The sequence below is a fragment of the Capra hircus genome, chromosome 6 (genome assembly GCF_001704415.2).
Source record: "Capra hircus breed San Clemente chromosome 6, ASM170441v1, whole genome shotgun sequence".
NCBI classification, from domain to species: domain Eukaryota; kingdom Metazoa; phylum Chordata; class Mammalia; order Artiodactyla; family Bovidae; genus Capra; species Capra hircus.
In genome coordinates this window covers 92,347,350-92,360,478 of record NC_030813.1, presented here as the reverse complement: position 1 = coordinate 92,360,478, position 13,129 = coordinate 92,347,350, and the positions used below count along the sequence as shown (strand labels likewise).

The 13,129-nt window shown below is 47.2% G+C and overlaps 1 protein-coding gene across 8 annotated transcripts in view; it reads right to left on the bottom strand.

Annotated features, from left to right (window-relative positions):
- SEPT11 (septin 11) overlaps positions 1–13,129 on the bottom strand; it is a 104,614-nt gene that overhangs the window by 18,111 nt on the left and 73,374 nt on the right. For all 8 annotated transcript variants that reach the window (XM_018049614.1, XM_018049616.1, XM_018049615.1 and 5 more), the window contains exons 5-7: positions 12,811–12,972; positions 10,226–10,322; positions 7,093–7,261 (exon numbers count right to left, since the gene is read on the bottom strand). In XM_018049614.1, the coding sequence (XP_017905103.1) occupies positions 7,093–7,261; positions 10,226–10,322; positions 12,811–12,972 (428 nt within the window). The remainder of the gene's footprint in view (positions 1–7,092; positions 7,262–10,225; positions 10,323–12,810; positions 12,973–13,129) is intronic.

Genomic DNA, 13,129 nt, shown 5'->3' with positions numbered 1-13,129 from the left:
ACACTTGTCCATGCAGAAGGAGGAAAAGACCATGCAAGTTGGGGGTGGGTGGGAGGGGAAAAATAGCAACATACTTAAAAATATCTTAACTAGGATTGTTTCTATTCCCATGATCAGTGCTCTTACTGGCTGCTGAAAAAACAAGTTCTCCCGCCCTCAAGTGTACCAACACTACCTACCCAGTAATGGACAATTAGGAGTCTCAAGTTTCTGGAGGTATATTTGGCTTTCACATTATCTTAGAACACAAAAGCCAAGTGTAGCCAACATTAGTGCTGGCTAACAATAGCAATATTTGGACTTGACATTTAAACTCTACAGCCGCCGATACAGAGAAATGCATGGGATAATAAAGGTACAAAATAATTTACAAATTTGATTTTGTTTGCTAGCTTCCAGTAAACTCTTCAACAGCATTACTTGGGTCAGAATTGCCAAAGGCAGAGGATGACCTGTCCCTGCTATTAAATTCTGGGAGGGAACCCAGTTTTTGTTGATTTTAAGATAATGAATATATCTCGCTTTCCTAACAAGCAGTGGAACACCCACTGGGTTTGCCAAAAAGTTTCATTTGGGTTTTTCCGTTAAGATGTTAGGAACAAATCCAAATGAATCTGTTGGCCAAGCCAATATTATAGAAACACTACCAAGAAACATGACCCAAAATGTGTTCCAAAGACCACTAATTTCAAGAAATCTTCAAAAGAAGGGATCCCAGGCTGAAAGAACAAAAGGAAGGTGCAATGTGTGACCTTGACCTCTCTTTGGAGAGCCCCAGAGTGCAGGGGCTACCAAGACCTGCAGCACGTCAGCACTGCCTGGGCAGGTTTTACTGGACTTTTCTAGACTCCACTCCTGGAGATGCTGGCTCAGGATGTCCGACAAAGGCAAAGCAATCTCTTTACTTCTTAAATGTTTCCAGGTGACTGGACAGTAACTAGCATGCCAACCAAGGCTTGTCTTAAGTGCTCTGAAAAGGCCTTCAGTTTAAAAACAAAACAAAAACCTGTTTAAACTGATTAACTTAGAGCTCCCCAAATCTGTTTAATCATGGAAAGTTTTGTTAAGTGACCCACAGAGAGAATCTCCTTTGGGTAACACTACTTGGAATTCTGAGAACTCTCAGAATGACTCTGCCTTCTCCAGTCCCAGACACAGCCTAGCCTAGGCTCCCGTTTTGGGAAATCCATTTTCAAATTGAGTCATGACCCAGATGAGGGTCTTAATCTATCTGTTAAAAATAAAAAGTTTAGAGACTAGGACAGAAAAAAAAAAAAAAAATGCAGTGCAAACACGAACAGCAGATATTGTTTCATGCAATGTATATACTAGGTCATGATGTAGAACGAATTTCATAGGGAAGTTTGCAGCCCCGAGTTGGAAAGTGCATATCCCAGAGAAAGGACAGAGTGATACTGCTGCAGCCAGATGGTCTGAACACGGGCTGCTGATGAGATGGCTGCATCCGGGGACAGGAAGTGGCTCTGGAGCTCTGACACTGGAGATGACAAGCAACATGCTGGAATGAGAAACCCCACTCCAAGGAGTCCAGTGCAGTAAATTTCTTAGATATGCATTCACAGATGACACTCCCCAGGCACCTGCAGAAATCCACGTGTGAACGAGAGACTGGACACCCTCCCCAGTGCCTCCAGCCAGTGAACACCCCTAGAAGGAACTGGCCCTATAGTATCCACTCAGACACCTAAGGCGATGATAACTTTTGCAATTTTTAGCTCTTCCAACTTCATTTGTAATTGTACTTACTAACACCCTCTTCCAAGGGAGAAGTGAACAATATTTTCACGAGGCTTTAAGCCAGCTTGAAACACAGGCTTTTCTCTTCTCATTTTCTCTCAACAGCTCTGGGTAGCAGACGGCTCTGCCCACGGAGGTCAAGGCAAAGGAGAACAAGGACACTCCAGCCCATCCTTCACTCAGGTACGTCACGCAGCACGGCTCTCTCCCTGTCATGCCTCGTGGACCACCAGGGGAGGGCAGGCTGGAGTCCCACACGCCACCCGGGTGAGTGGAGGAATGTGCACACGAAAATGCGTCATCCTTACAACCACACAGTGAAGTGGGTATTATCACCACCACACATGTCATGGACGGAGAAACTCAGACACAGAGGAGCTTAGTAATCTGTGCGGGTCACACGATGAAGAAATGATAGAGCTGGGACGTGCACCTCGGCCACCTAGCTCACGCCTCCCATGGCCGGAGAAGCAAGGCTTTGGTGCTCCAAAAAAACCAAAGAAGTCTCAGGGGACTGCAAGCTGTGTGACCTCGAGAGAAGGGCAATAAAGGAGCACTATATACGACCTGACAGGCAGAGCGAAGGAGAAGGCGGTGTTTGGAGGCGTGCAAGGAGTGCTGGGAAGAGGGCAGCAGCGTCCCAGGAGACAAGCGGCAGAGACAAGACCCATCCCCTCTTCTGTGCGACATCCCGCCCCCGCTTCTTCCCCAAATGCCAGCCAGAATGGGGCCCGGGTATGGGGGGGCCTGAGTCCTGGGAAGGCACCGGTGCTCTGGCTGGAGTGAAGCCGAGAGCTTCAGGTGTAAAAGACGCACAGCAGAGCAAGCAGGAAGGGACTTCCCGGGTGGTCTCCAAGCTCCCAGTGCAGGGGGCCTGGCTCCATCCCTGGTCAGGGAACTAGATCCCATAAGCTGCAACTAAGAACTGGTGCAGCCAAAATAAACATTTAAAAAAACAGAAAAAGCAGGCTGAAACCTGGAGATGTGCATGCATAGTGACAGAGAGTCTGCCACAAGGCAAAAGAGACAATACTCTGAATGCGGGCAGGTTGAAGGACAATACTGGGCACAGACTTGGCTTCTGTGCCTGGGACTCACTTCCAAGGCTCAAATGTGGCCTGTCCCTGAGCTCGCCTGGCTCCTGGTCTGGTATAATACTCAGGGGAGCCGCCACTCATGAGCCTTGGCTTTACAGACCTCCATTTTATGAACAGGTGCTATAAACACACGTGGTGCCCAGAGGGGAGGATGGCCTTCACTGTACACCTGAGAAGGAATCCTCTACTCTGAGAACATAAAAGCCTGGAGTCCTTCGCTGATACTCCTCCAACCTCACCCTAAATGCACAGGGAAAAAATGTCTTCTATGAGCATCCAGTGGAGAAGGCAATGGCACCCCACTCCAGTACTCTTGCCTGGAAAATCCTATGAACGAAGGAGCCTGGGAGGCTGCAGTCCATGGGGTCGCTAAGAGTTGGATATGATTGAGCGGCTTCCCTTTCACTTTTCACTTTCATGCATTGGAGAAGGAAATGGCAATGTTCTTGCCTGGAGAATCCCAGGGATGGGGGAGCCTGGTGGGCTGCCGTCTATGGGGTCGCACAGAGTCGGACACGACTGAAGTGACTTAGCAGTAGCATGAGCATCCAGGCGTGATGATTTCGATGGTGAAATTCCAGGAAATCCCTCAAATTATCTGTGGCTTTTGCTTTTCCTTAACTGTGTCATCATTCACGCAGTGAACCCTCAGGGTCAGGCCCACAGGAAGTGAGTGCCCAGAAGGCTGGAAACTCCTCCAGGAGAGAGGCTGGGCTCTTTGTAAAGTGGTGGTTTGCAAGGAGAGGAAGAAAACCAAGTTCATTTCACCTTACAACCTGCCAAGACTTGTGATTCAGAGTTGACTTTTACATTCCAAGGATCTTGCCTGCACCAAGAGGGCCACCTGAGGTTGAGTGAATGGGTCTCTAAGAGGAGAAACTGCTTCCAGGGTTCCCAGGAACTGAGGTGGTAGGAAGTATTTATTTTTAGAAGGTCTACTTCTATTTCTTATTTTCTTATACAGGGAAAAGAGTAAAGGCTCTGATGATGCAGATATATTGGGTTGGCCAAAAAGTTCATTGAGGTTTCCATACCATCTTACATAAAAACCCAAATGTTTTGACCAACCCAATATTCTGTATTTCCTGCTTTTTTGTCCTCAAAAAGGAACCCTAAGGCCAGTAGAAATGGATCCAAATGAGGAAGGGGAGATGTGTGAATAAAGCATGTTCTCTTCAAGTCTCAAGGACCTCCACCGCCGGACTGGGAGGCCGAAGCAGTGGGCTGGACCCCGCTCTGCCAGGAACAGCCTGCTGGACCCACCTAGCAATGCTCCTCGTGGCGGGCACTACCCTGGCCTTGCAGGAGAAACTGTCGTTCAAATGCATAGATGGGGCAGCAGCAGGAAATCCTCACCATCCAGGGGCCTGCATTACTGCCTTCAAATTCCAGAGTTGAAAAGAACACGGCTGTGCTGAATGCTGGGGATGTAAACTGCCTCTAACAGACTTCAGAAATAGTCACACGCAGTCTAACTTCCGCAGGCAGCTCACTGGCTCCAGGTGATGATCTAGAGGTCTAGCGGCTGCCAAATTAGAGCCTGAGGGGGAAATCTCGCCCCTCCTGTTTTTCTAACTACAGTTTTATTGGAACACAGCTGAGAAATGGAATATTTCCTGCCCTATCAGAAAACACGGATGTCACAGTCATCAGCAATTAAAGCCCTTCAAGGTGAGCTGGTGAGCCCTGAGGGAACTCAGGAAGGGGAATACCTGGGATCTAGCAGCCACCAGACTGCAGCCACCCCCCACTGTGAGCCCCAAGGGAGCTCCGGATGTGAAAAACACAGGACACTGGCCTGGGACAGCCAAAATGCAAATGAGCGGGATGACTTCAGTGAGTCCAGACTCCTGCGTCTTCCCATACATAGAGAAGCACTAAATTCCTTCACTTGGGTTATCTGGTTTTCTATAATTAACAATGATCAGTTCAGACTAGCTGCCCTTTGTGGCAAAATTTCTATATAACCTGATGGGTCCTCCCTTCGTCTCCTCAGAGCAGTTCTCTCAGGGTTACTTGAGATGCTGTCTTCTGGGCTTGAAGTCTTAAAAAGTCCCACCAAACATTAAAACAGAACCCTCCACTTTTAGGATGTGAATATCTTTTTTACAGCCATGCAGCCACACTTGTTCTTTTAGGGTTTCTGGTGGCTTTCATCCTCTAAGGGTGGAACTGAATGACTGGGACAGAGACTGCATGGTTCATAGAACCCACCGCATTTATTTCCTTGGGGGCACATTCTGGAAAAAGTATTCCTACTAGATCTTACTATCCCCGGATCCAGCCCAGTTCCTCATTTTACAGATAAAGAACCTGAGGCCCAGACAAGTCAAGAAATCCAGTGGGAGCAGGACCAAGACCGGAACCCACACTGATGCCCCCTCACCCTTCAACGCTGTCTGGGTTTGAATGAGGGTGGAGGCACATGGGTCCCATTGTTCTGCCGTCCCTTCTGTTCCATGTCTACGGGGATTGGGGGTGGGGGAGGGATGAGGAGAGAAATCCTCTATGAAAAAATAAAGATGGCCTCTGCCACTACCAACTACCATTTTCCTCCAGCTTAAAGAGCAAAGTAGGCTTGACTATGCTGAGGCTATTTTGCGGTCAAGTTTCTATCAGCTGAACCTGTATACACAAAAAGGGATCCTCTATGCTGCCTCGGAAAGCACATTCCCGTGGTTGAAGACAGTCAGTTTCACAAGCCCCCAGGGCAGGACTAAATGGTGCAAACCCGGCTAAAAGTGAATGTCTCGGTTAGAAGCCCTTTGTCTGGGGTCTCTACTCATTCTCAGGATACACAGGAGCACTGTACGAGGAAACCAGCCCAGATCTCACAAAACTATCTCTAAAGCAATTCCAAGAAAATAACCTCCTCCCATCCTAAAGGCAGCTCAGATCCCAAGGACAGTCTGCCCACACTGCACGCAGGCTGCCTCGGGCACATTTTAGGAGGTAAATGTGTGGCCAGCCGACTCCTAGACATCCAAGTATGAGTTACAGGTCAGCCACAAAAGCAAAGGAAAACAGTCTTTTCCAAGAAACTGTAGACCCCAGCTGGTACACCTCGTATCACCTCAACTCAAATCCCCATTAAGAAACTACAAGAGGGCCTTCCTTGGTGGTCCAGTGGCTGAGAGTCCACCTGCCAGCGCAGGGGACACAGGTTCAATCCCTGGTCTGGGACGATCCCAAACATCTCAGGGCAACACGTCCTGAACCTGTTCAGGCAACTACCGAACTGGAGCACCCCAACTGCTGAAGCCGGTGAGCCTAGAGCCCATGATCCAAAATGAGAGAAGCCACCGAAATCAGAAGCCCGTGAACTGCAACTCGAGGGCAGACCTCGCTCAACACAACTAGGGAAAGCCGGTGTGCGGGAACTAAGACCCAGCACGGTCATAAGTAAGTAAATACGTATTTAAAAAGGAAAGAAACTGTATGAGTTTCGTATGGAAAAGTGATTCTCTCCTGTACCAGGAGATGGCAATTCTAGCCCAGCAGCCCACCCTCCTCTGCCTGGCTGACCCTTCCCCACCACTGGGTTCTGACTGGGCCTGGCCTTTGTTGGGCCACTAACTCTCTGGCATACCAAGCCTGGGATGCAGAAGTCCATGGGGGTTGCAAAGAGGCAGACACGACTTAGCAACTGAACAATAACAACAAAACTCTACACTGGTCTCCACACTCTCCCCTTCACATCTTTCCTCTTCATCTCCATCCATTAACGGTGTGGGGAAATATACATGACAGAGGTTCTGTAAGCTATTCCCTTTCCTACTCACTCCTGTTCTTAAAACTGTATGGATTCACTGAAATCCAGTAAAAGCACTTCCAAAATAAGACTGCTGGCAAGGTTCAACCTTAAATCTGTCTGGCAAAAATGAACAGGGCCAACTGTAATGAGCAGCAACACCTTTATAAACACCTGAACCAGGTCCTATGCTTCTGTGAGTATAACAGGGTTCAAAACTCATGCCATCACTTCCAGCTTGGGCAGGTTGTGCTGCCTTTGCTTCCTCGACTGTAAAATGAGGATGCAGTAATGACATCAGGAACATCAGTTACTCGAGGTGATGCAGAAAAAGTGGTACTGCAATGCCTGGCAATACGTGCTATTAGTCTGCCCTCGCCTGAGCCCTCCCCCTTGGATATCTCAATCCAGTGAGTGTTTCTGTGGTGCACCAGCACATCCCAGAGACTGCTGCCTGGGGGAGCTGACTGCTGGGTGCCCGCATACCTGAAGGGCTTGCTGTCAGGGTCCGTGTCCTTGAAGCCCATCTCCTCGAGCTTACAGCGCCGATACAGTTCATAGTGGCGGGTGTGAGTCTGTTCTCGTAAATCTTCCATGTTCACACGGATCAGCATCTCTCGGAGTTTCACAAAGTCACAGTGGTTTTCATTCTCCACTGTGAGAGATGGGGAAGAAGGCAGGGAGGGTTCTCAGCAGCCATGTCATTAAGATCTGAAGTGATGCTTCTAAGATGTTGTTATCATGGATACTGAATCCTCTAAGGTCTCAAGGTCACCCGAGGATCCTCTACTGGATCCTCCTTCCACCCCTAACATAGATAGGATTTCTGACATTGGTGATGACTGATGACGAGGGTGACTGCTGAGTGCATACTGACTGCTGAGTGCATACTGACTGCTGAGTGCAAGGCACCCTGGAGGAGCTCTGCAAATACTGTCTCGACTCTGTAACAATTCTGCCAAGCAGGCTATGTGACTCCTGCCACCCAGAGGCAGAGCATGGTTCTGATGAGCAGGCTGACCTCCCAGACAGATGGAGCAGAGTCTACATCCAGACCTTGTCACATCTGGCGATTTCTACCCCTCCGTGCTGTTGGGTAATCACGATGGTGTGATCCTCACCTAGAGCCAGACATCCTGGAATGTGAAGCCAACTGGGCCTTAGAAAGCATCACTATGAACAAAGCTAGTGGAGGTGACGGAATTCCAGTGGAGCTCTTTCAAATCCTGAAAGATGATGCTATGAAAGTGCTGCACTCAATATGCCAGCAAATTTGGAACACTCAGCAGTGGCCACAGGACTGGAGAAGGTCAGTTTTCATTCCAATCCCAAAGAAAGGCAATGCCAAAGAATGCTCAAACTACCGCACAATTGCACTCATCTCACATGCTAATAAAGTCATGCTCAAAATTCTCCAAGCCAGGCTTCAGCAATATGTGAACTGTGAACTTCCAGATGTTCAAGCTGGTTTTAGAAAAGGCAGGGGAACCAGAGATCAAATTGCCAACATCCGCTGGATCATGGGAAAAGCAAGAGTTCCAGAAAAACATCTATTTCTGCTTTATTGACTATGCCAAAGCCTTTGACTGTGTGGATCACAATAAACTGTGGAGAATTCTGAAAGAGATGGGAATACCAGACCACCTGACCTGCCTGTTGAGAAATCTGTATGCAGGTCAAGAAGCAGCAGTTAGAACTGGACATGGAACAACAGACTGGTTCCAAATAGGAAAAGGAGTACATCAAGGCTGTATATTGTCACCTTGCTTATTTAACTTCTATGCAGAGTACATCATGAGAAACGCTGGGCTGGAAGAAGCACAAGCTGGAATCAAGACTGCCAGGAGAAATAACAATCACCTCAGATATGCAGATGACACCACCCTTATGGCAGAAAGTGAAGAGGAACTAAAAAGTCTCTTGATGAAAGTGAAAGAGGAAAATGAAAAAGTTGGCTTAAAGCTCAACATTCAGAAGATGAAGATCATGAAATCTAGTCCCATCACTTCATGGGAAATAGATGGGGAAACAGTGGAAACAGTGTCAGACTATATTTTTCTGGGCTCCACAATCACTGCAGACGGTGATTGCAGCCATGAAATTAAAAGACGCTTACTCCTTGGAAGAAAAGTTATGACCAACTTAGATAGCATATTCAAAAGCAGAGACATTACTTTGCCAACAAAGGTCCATCTAGTCAAAGCTTTGGTTTTTCCAGTAGTCATGTATAGATGTGAGAGCTGGACTGTGAAGAAAGCTGAGCGCCAAAGAATTGATGCTTTTGAACTGTGGTATTGGAGAAGACTCTTGAGAGGCCCTTGGACTGCAAGGAGATCCAACCAGTCCACTCTAAAGGAGATCAGTCCTGGGTGTTCTTTGGAAGGAATGATGCTAAAGCTGAAACTCTAGTACTTTGGCCACCTCATGCGAAGAGTTGAGTCATTGGAAAAAGACTCTGATGCTGGGAGGGATTGGGGGCAGGAGGAAAAGGGGACGACAGAGGATAAGATGGCTGGATGGCATCACCGACTCAATGGACGTGAGTTTGAGTGAACTCCGGGAGTTAGTGATGGTGGACAGGGAGGCCTGGCGTGCTGCAATTCATGGGGTCGTGAAGAGTCGGACACGACTGAGCGACTGAACTGAACTGATGCTGTCGGGACCTGAACAAGGCAGCTTTTATGTACCACCTTCTTTAATTTTACCAACAACTGGTTGCTGATGTTGTTCAGTCACTAAGTTGTGTCCAACTCTTTGCAACCCCATGGACTATAGTACACCAGGCTCTCCTGTCCTTCACCATCTCCTGGATTTTGCTCAGATTCACGTCAACTGAGTCAGTGATGCCATCTAACCATCTCATCCTCTGCCATCCCCTTCTCCTTTCGCATCAACAATATGAAGAACATCTTCTTATTGCAGAGAATTTAGGAAGATTCATAAACACTAGAATTTTCCTATACATCTCAAAGGCACTGTGCTTTCTCAGGTCTCATAGATTTGCTGCCTTTATTCAGAACAAGAGGACTGATATATCTTAAACTGATGAAGGAACTTTCTTTCTGCAGCCACCCTACTTAATCCATAGCATTGGATAATCTCCTTCACAACACCCAAAGGCAGGCAACAGAATCAGAGACCTTGCCCAACAAAGTGACACAGGAAAAAACGTCTTCAGGTTAGAGACTGTGGTCATGTCCCCCGAGTGCCAATTACAGGTCACTTATTCTCACAATTCTCAGATGCTGACTGAGAAAATATTTCATTAGAAGACAATTTTTCAGGAGATAATGGAGAAACAAGTATCATCTTGTTTGCAAGAAACTCTTTGCAGCTTTGATACTTGGCTGATGAAACTGGTTCTAACTCCCAGGGAAGAACTCTCTTTGCTCAGGAATTTATAGTAAATTCCCCACACCACCCAGCATTCCTGACGGGCTGCCTCATGGGCACAAAGGCTCTGCAGATACTTCTCTCTGTTGTGGACCAGCCTCCCCATTTCTTTCCTTCCTCCACGACTGCCAGCGGCCCCCTTCCATCCGCCCATGTCGAGTTCCCACATGGTCACCCTGGGGGTGACAGCTGAGGAGCGCCTTCGCTGTGATGCCCACGTACATACCCTGCACCACACCCCAAGGGTACTGCCTGGCCTTCGCCATCTTGTTGCCGATCTTCACCTCTTCGGTGCTGCCGACCACAGCAAAAGGGAGGTGGACCTGCCAGCAACAGAGCACACAGAGTGGTTGGTTACCCTCGCCAAGCACCAAAGATGGGCCCCCACTGCCTCCACACGCCCCCTCCTCCCACAGGCGTCTCCTTGGGGCGAGAGGAAAGGCGGAATGAGGGCAGACAAGGGAGGGGGCTCGACAGCCCAGTGGGGGTCGGTGTCATGGATCCGACCCCCCTGCAACCAGCTACCGAGGCTTTGACGTGGGCTAGACTCCAGGGGAGGCTGGAGTCTTTGCAATTATATGTATGGCAAGTGAGGGACCTCCAGTGTCCGACAGTAGCCACTGATCTATGCTCATCTATGTGATTAAGAGCACTTGACGTGAGGCGGGTTAAGAAGAAATTTTTAATTTTATTTACTTTTAATTCAATTACACTTAAAAGGAAGCAGTGTGAAACAGTTTTCCCTTAATTACAACTTTATGGTTTTGATAGGACTGCACTTCACTTGGCATCAAATTCAAATCTTCTAAAAAAAAAAGAGGAGGAAGAAGCAGTTATGTCAATGTGGACGTAAACATGAAGGAAAATTATCTTGGTACTTATTTCATACTGAAACTCTTTGACGTATGAGAGGAGTAAGTTAGGTAGGCGTCCAAGCTGGGATGTATGTAACTGTGAAATGTACATTGGGGAATTTCCTGGTGGTCCAGTGGTTAGGACTCTGAGCTTTCACTGCCATGGCCTGGGTTCAATCCCTGGTCAGGAAACTAAGGTCCTGCAAGACTTGCAGTGCAGGCAAAAAAAGAAGAAAAAAAAAAAGAAATACACACAGAGAAATGATATTTTTGACATATTAGGTTAAATAAGTTCTTAAATTTATCTTTTTACTTTTTAAAAATGTGGCTACTGGAAAATTTTAAATTCCTTGTGTGGCTCATATTTTATTCCTATTGAAGAGCATTGCTTTTGACAGGTGATCACTGTACAAAATTCAATTGAGAAAATTACTGGCTCAGGCCTTGCACCTAGACTCACCTTGAGCAGAGCTGCTATAGAAGATACCGGGCTGTGCCATGTTCTGTGCTGCACTGGTTTATTTGGTAACTATGGCTACCTTCTGGGGAGAAAACAGTGATTCCATATTTTTCCTATTGGCAGGTAAGAATAACACTGAAATGGCTGCTCTGGGATTTATTGCTGATAAATAATAAATCAGTAATTATTTACTGATTTACTGCTCCATGATGCAGGGTCCTTATGCTACAGATAAACTGAGAAAGATGATGCTTTTAAAGTCTAATCCTCTCCCACAGAGAGCTTAGCAGAACCCTTGGCCCAGGCTGCCCAAGTGCCATTCTGTTTGGTGCTCATGGTACTTGTATTTTCCAGTTGATTTCTCACTGTGGATGAAGGGAAGAAAGCACATCTTCTTCCCCAGCATCTGGAACTGCTGAGTGTTGCCTAGAGCTGGGGCGGCGGGACCCTTGCAGCCCACACTATGATGTCACGACCTAGGAAACCACCTGCTCCGTGGGTGCTGATGGACAGAAGCCGCCACTGTCCCCTAGGATAACCTTCTTTCACACGCTCTCATGGCCGTTTCCCAGGAAACATCTCTCTTGGGTTTCTTCCAAGGACTCCAGACCCTTTACTATCCTAGCCACAGCAGTACAACAGCCAGAGGGGCTCACACAACTCAGGGTGAGCAGACCCGGGTGGCGCAGAGCTGGACTGCCTCTGCAGGAATGAGATCCTTCAGTGTTAAAGGCAATGCTTTCCCAGAGAAGGAAAACATCCTATTCCCTTCCAAAGTCCTGATCATGGTGGGGATGACCAGAGGGAAACGTTCCTCCCTAAATGATAACAGCCCTGTCTAGAAAAGTCCATATGCTGAACAGAAGGAAGAAGAAGCAGTTCTGAGGAATTACTCTCGTCTCCTAATTATGATGGCAAACAGCACAAATCTGGTTGAAATTTCGGGTAGGTTGAAATCTCAGTGTTACTATTCACTAGATGACTTTCACCAAATCATTTAATTCTCTAGCTAAGCTTCCGTATGACTTTCTTTATATAAAATGCCCAGAATAGGCAAGTCTACAGAGTCAGGTATGTACAGACTGGTAGTTGTCAATGTCTGTATAAGCGTATGTGCTAAGTCACTTCAGTCTTGTCCAATTCTTTGCAACACTATGGACTGCAGCCCACCAGGCTCCTCTGTCCAGGGAATCCTCCAGGCAAGAATACTGGAGTGGGTTGCCATGCCCTCCTCTAGGGGATCTTCCCGACCCAGGGATCGAACCCGAGCCTCTTATGTCTCCTGCACTGGCAGACAGGTTCTTTACCACTAGTGCCCCCTGAGTAGCGCCCACCAATGGCTGGGATGGTTAGAAGGCTGACATCTAAAAGGTACATGGTTTCTTTCTGGGGTGATAGAAATGTTCTAAAATTGACTGTGGTGATGGTCACACAACTCTGTGAATATTAAAAACCACTGCACCATCATCACGGGATGGTCCTTACATGAGGACTTACACTCATCGTTGCGTTAATCTCTGCCACCGTTTCCTCATCTGTAGGGAACTGATAGATCTGGACTCCATTGCTGACTAGCTCACTCATGATCTTACTCTTGAATTTGTGCAGTTCATTCTTGGCAATGGTGTCCGCTTTTGCAATTATTGGGATGATGTTCACCTGTAAACCAAACACAGCCACTTTTATTAAATTCCAACAGAAGAAAAACAGACAAATGAGTAAAATACAGAAAACACAGAAATGGAAATTGTATAACTTCACTTAGAAAATAGAGATGATATTAAAAATTTCACTTTCTACCTAGAGGCAAAATTCA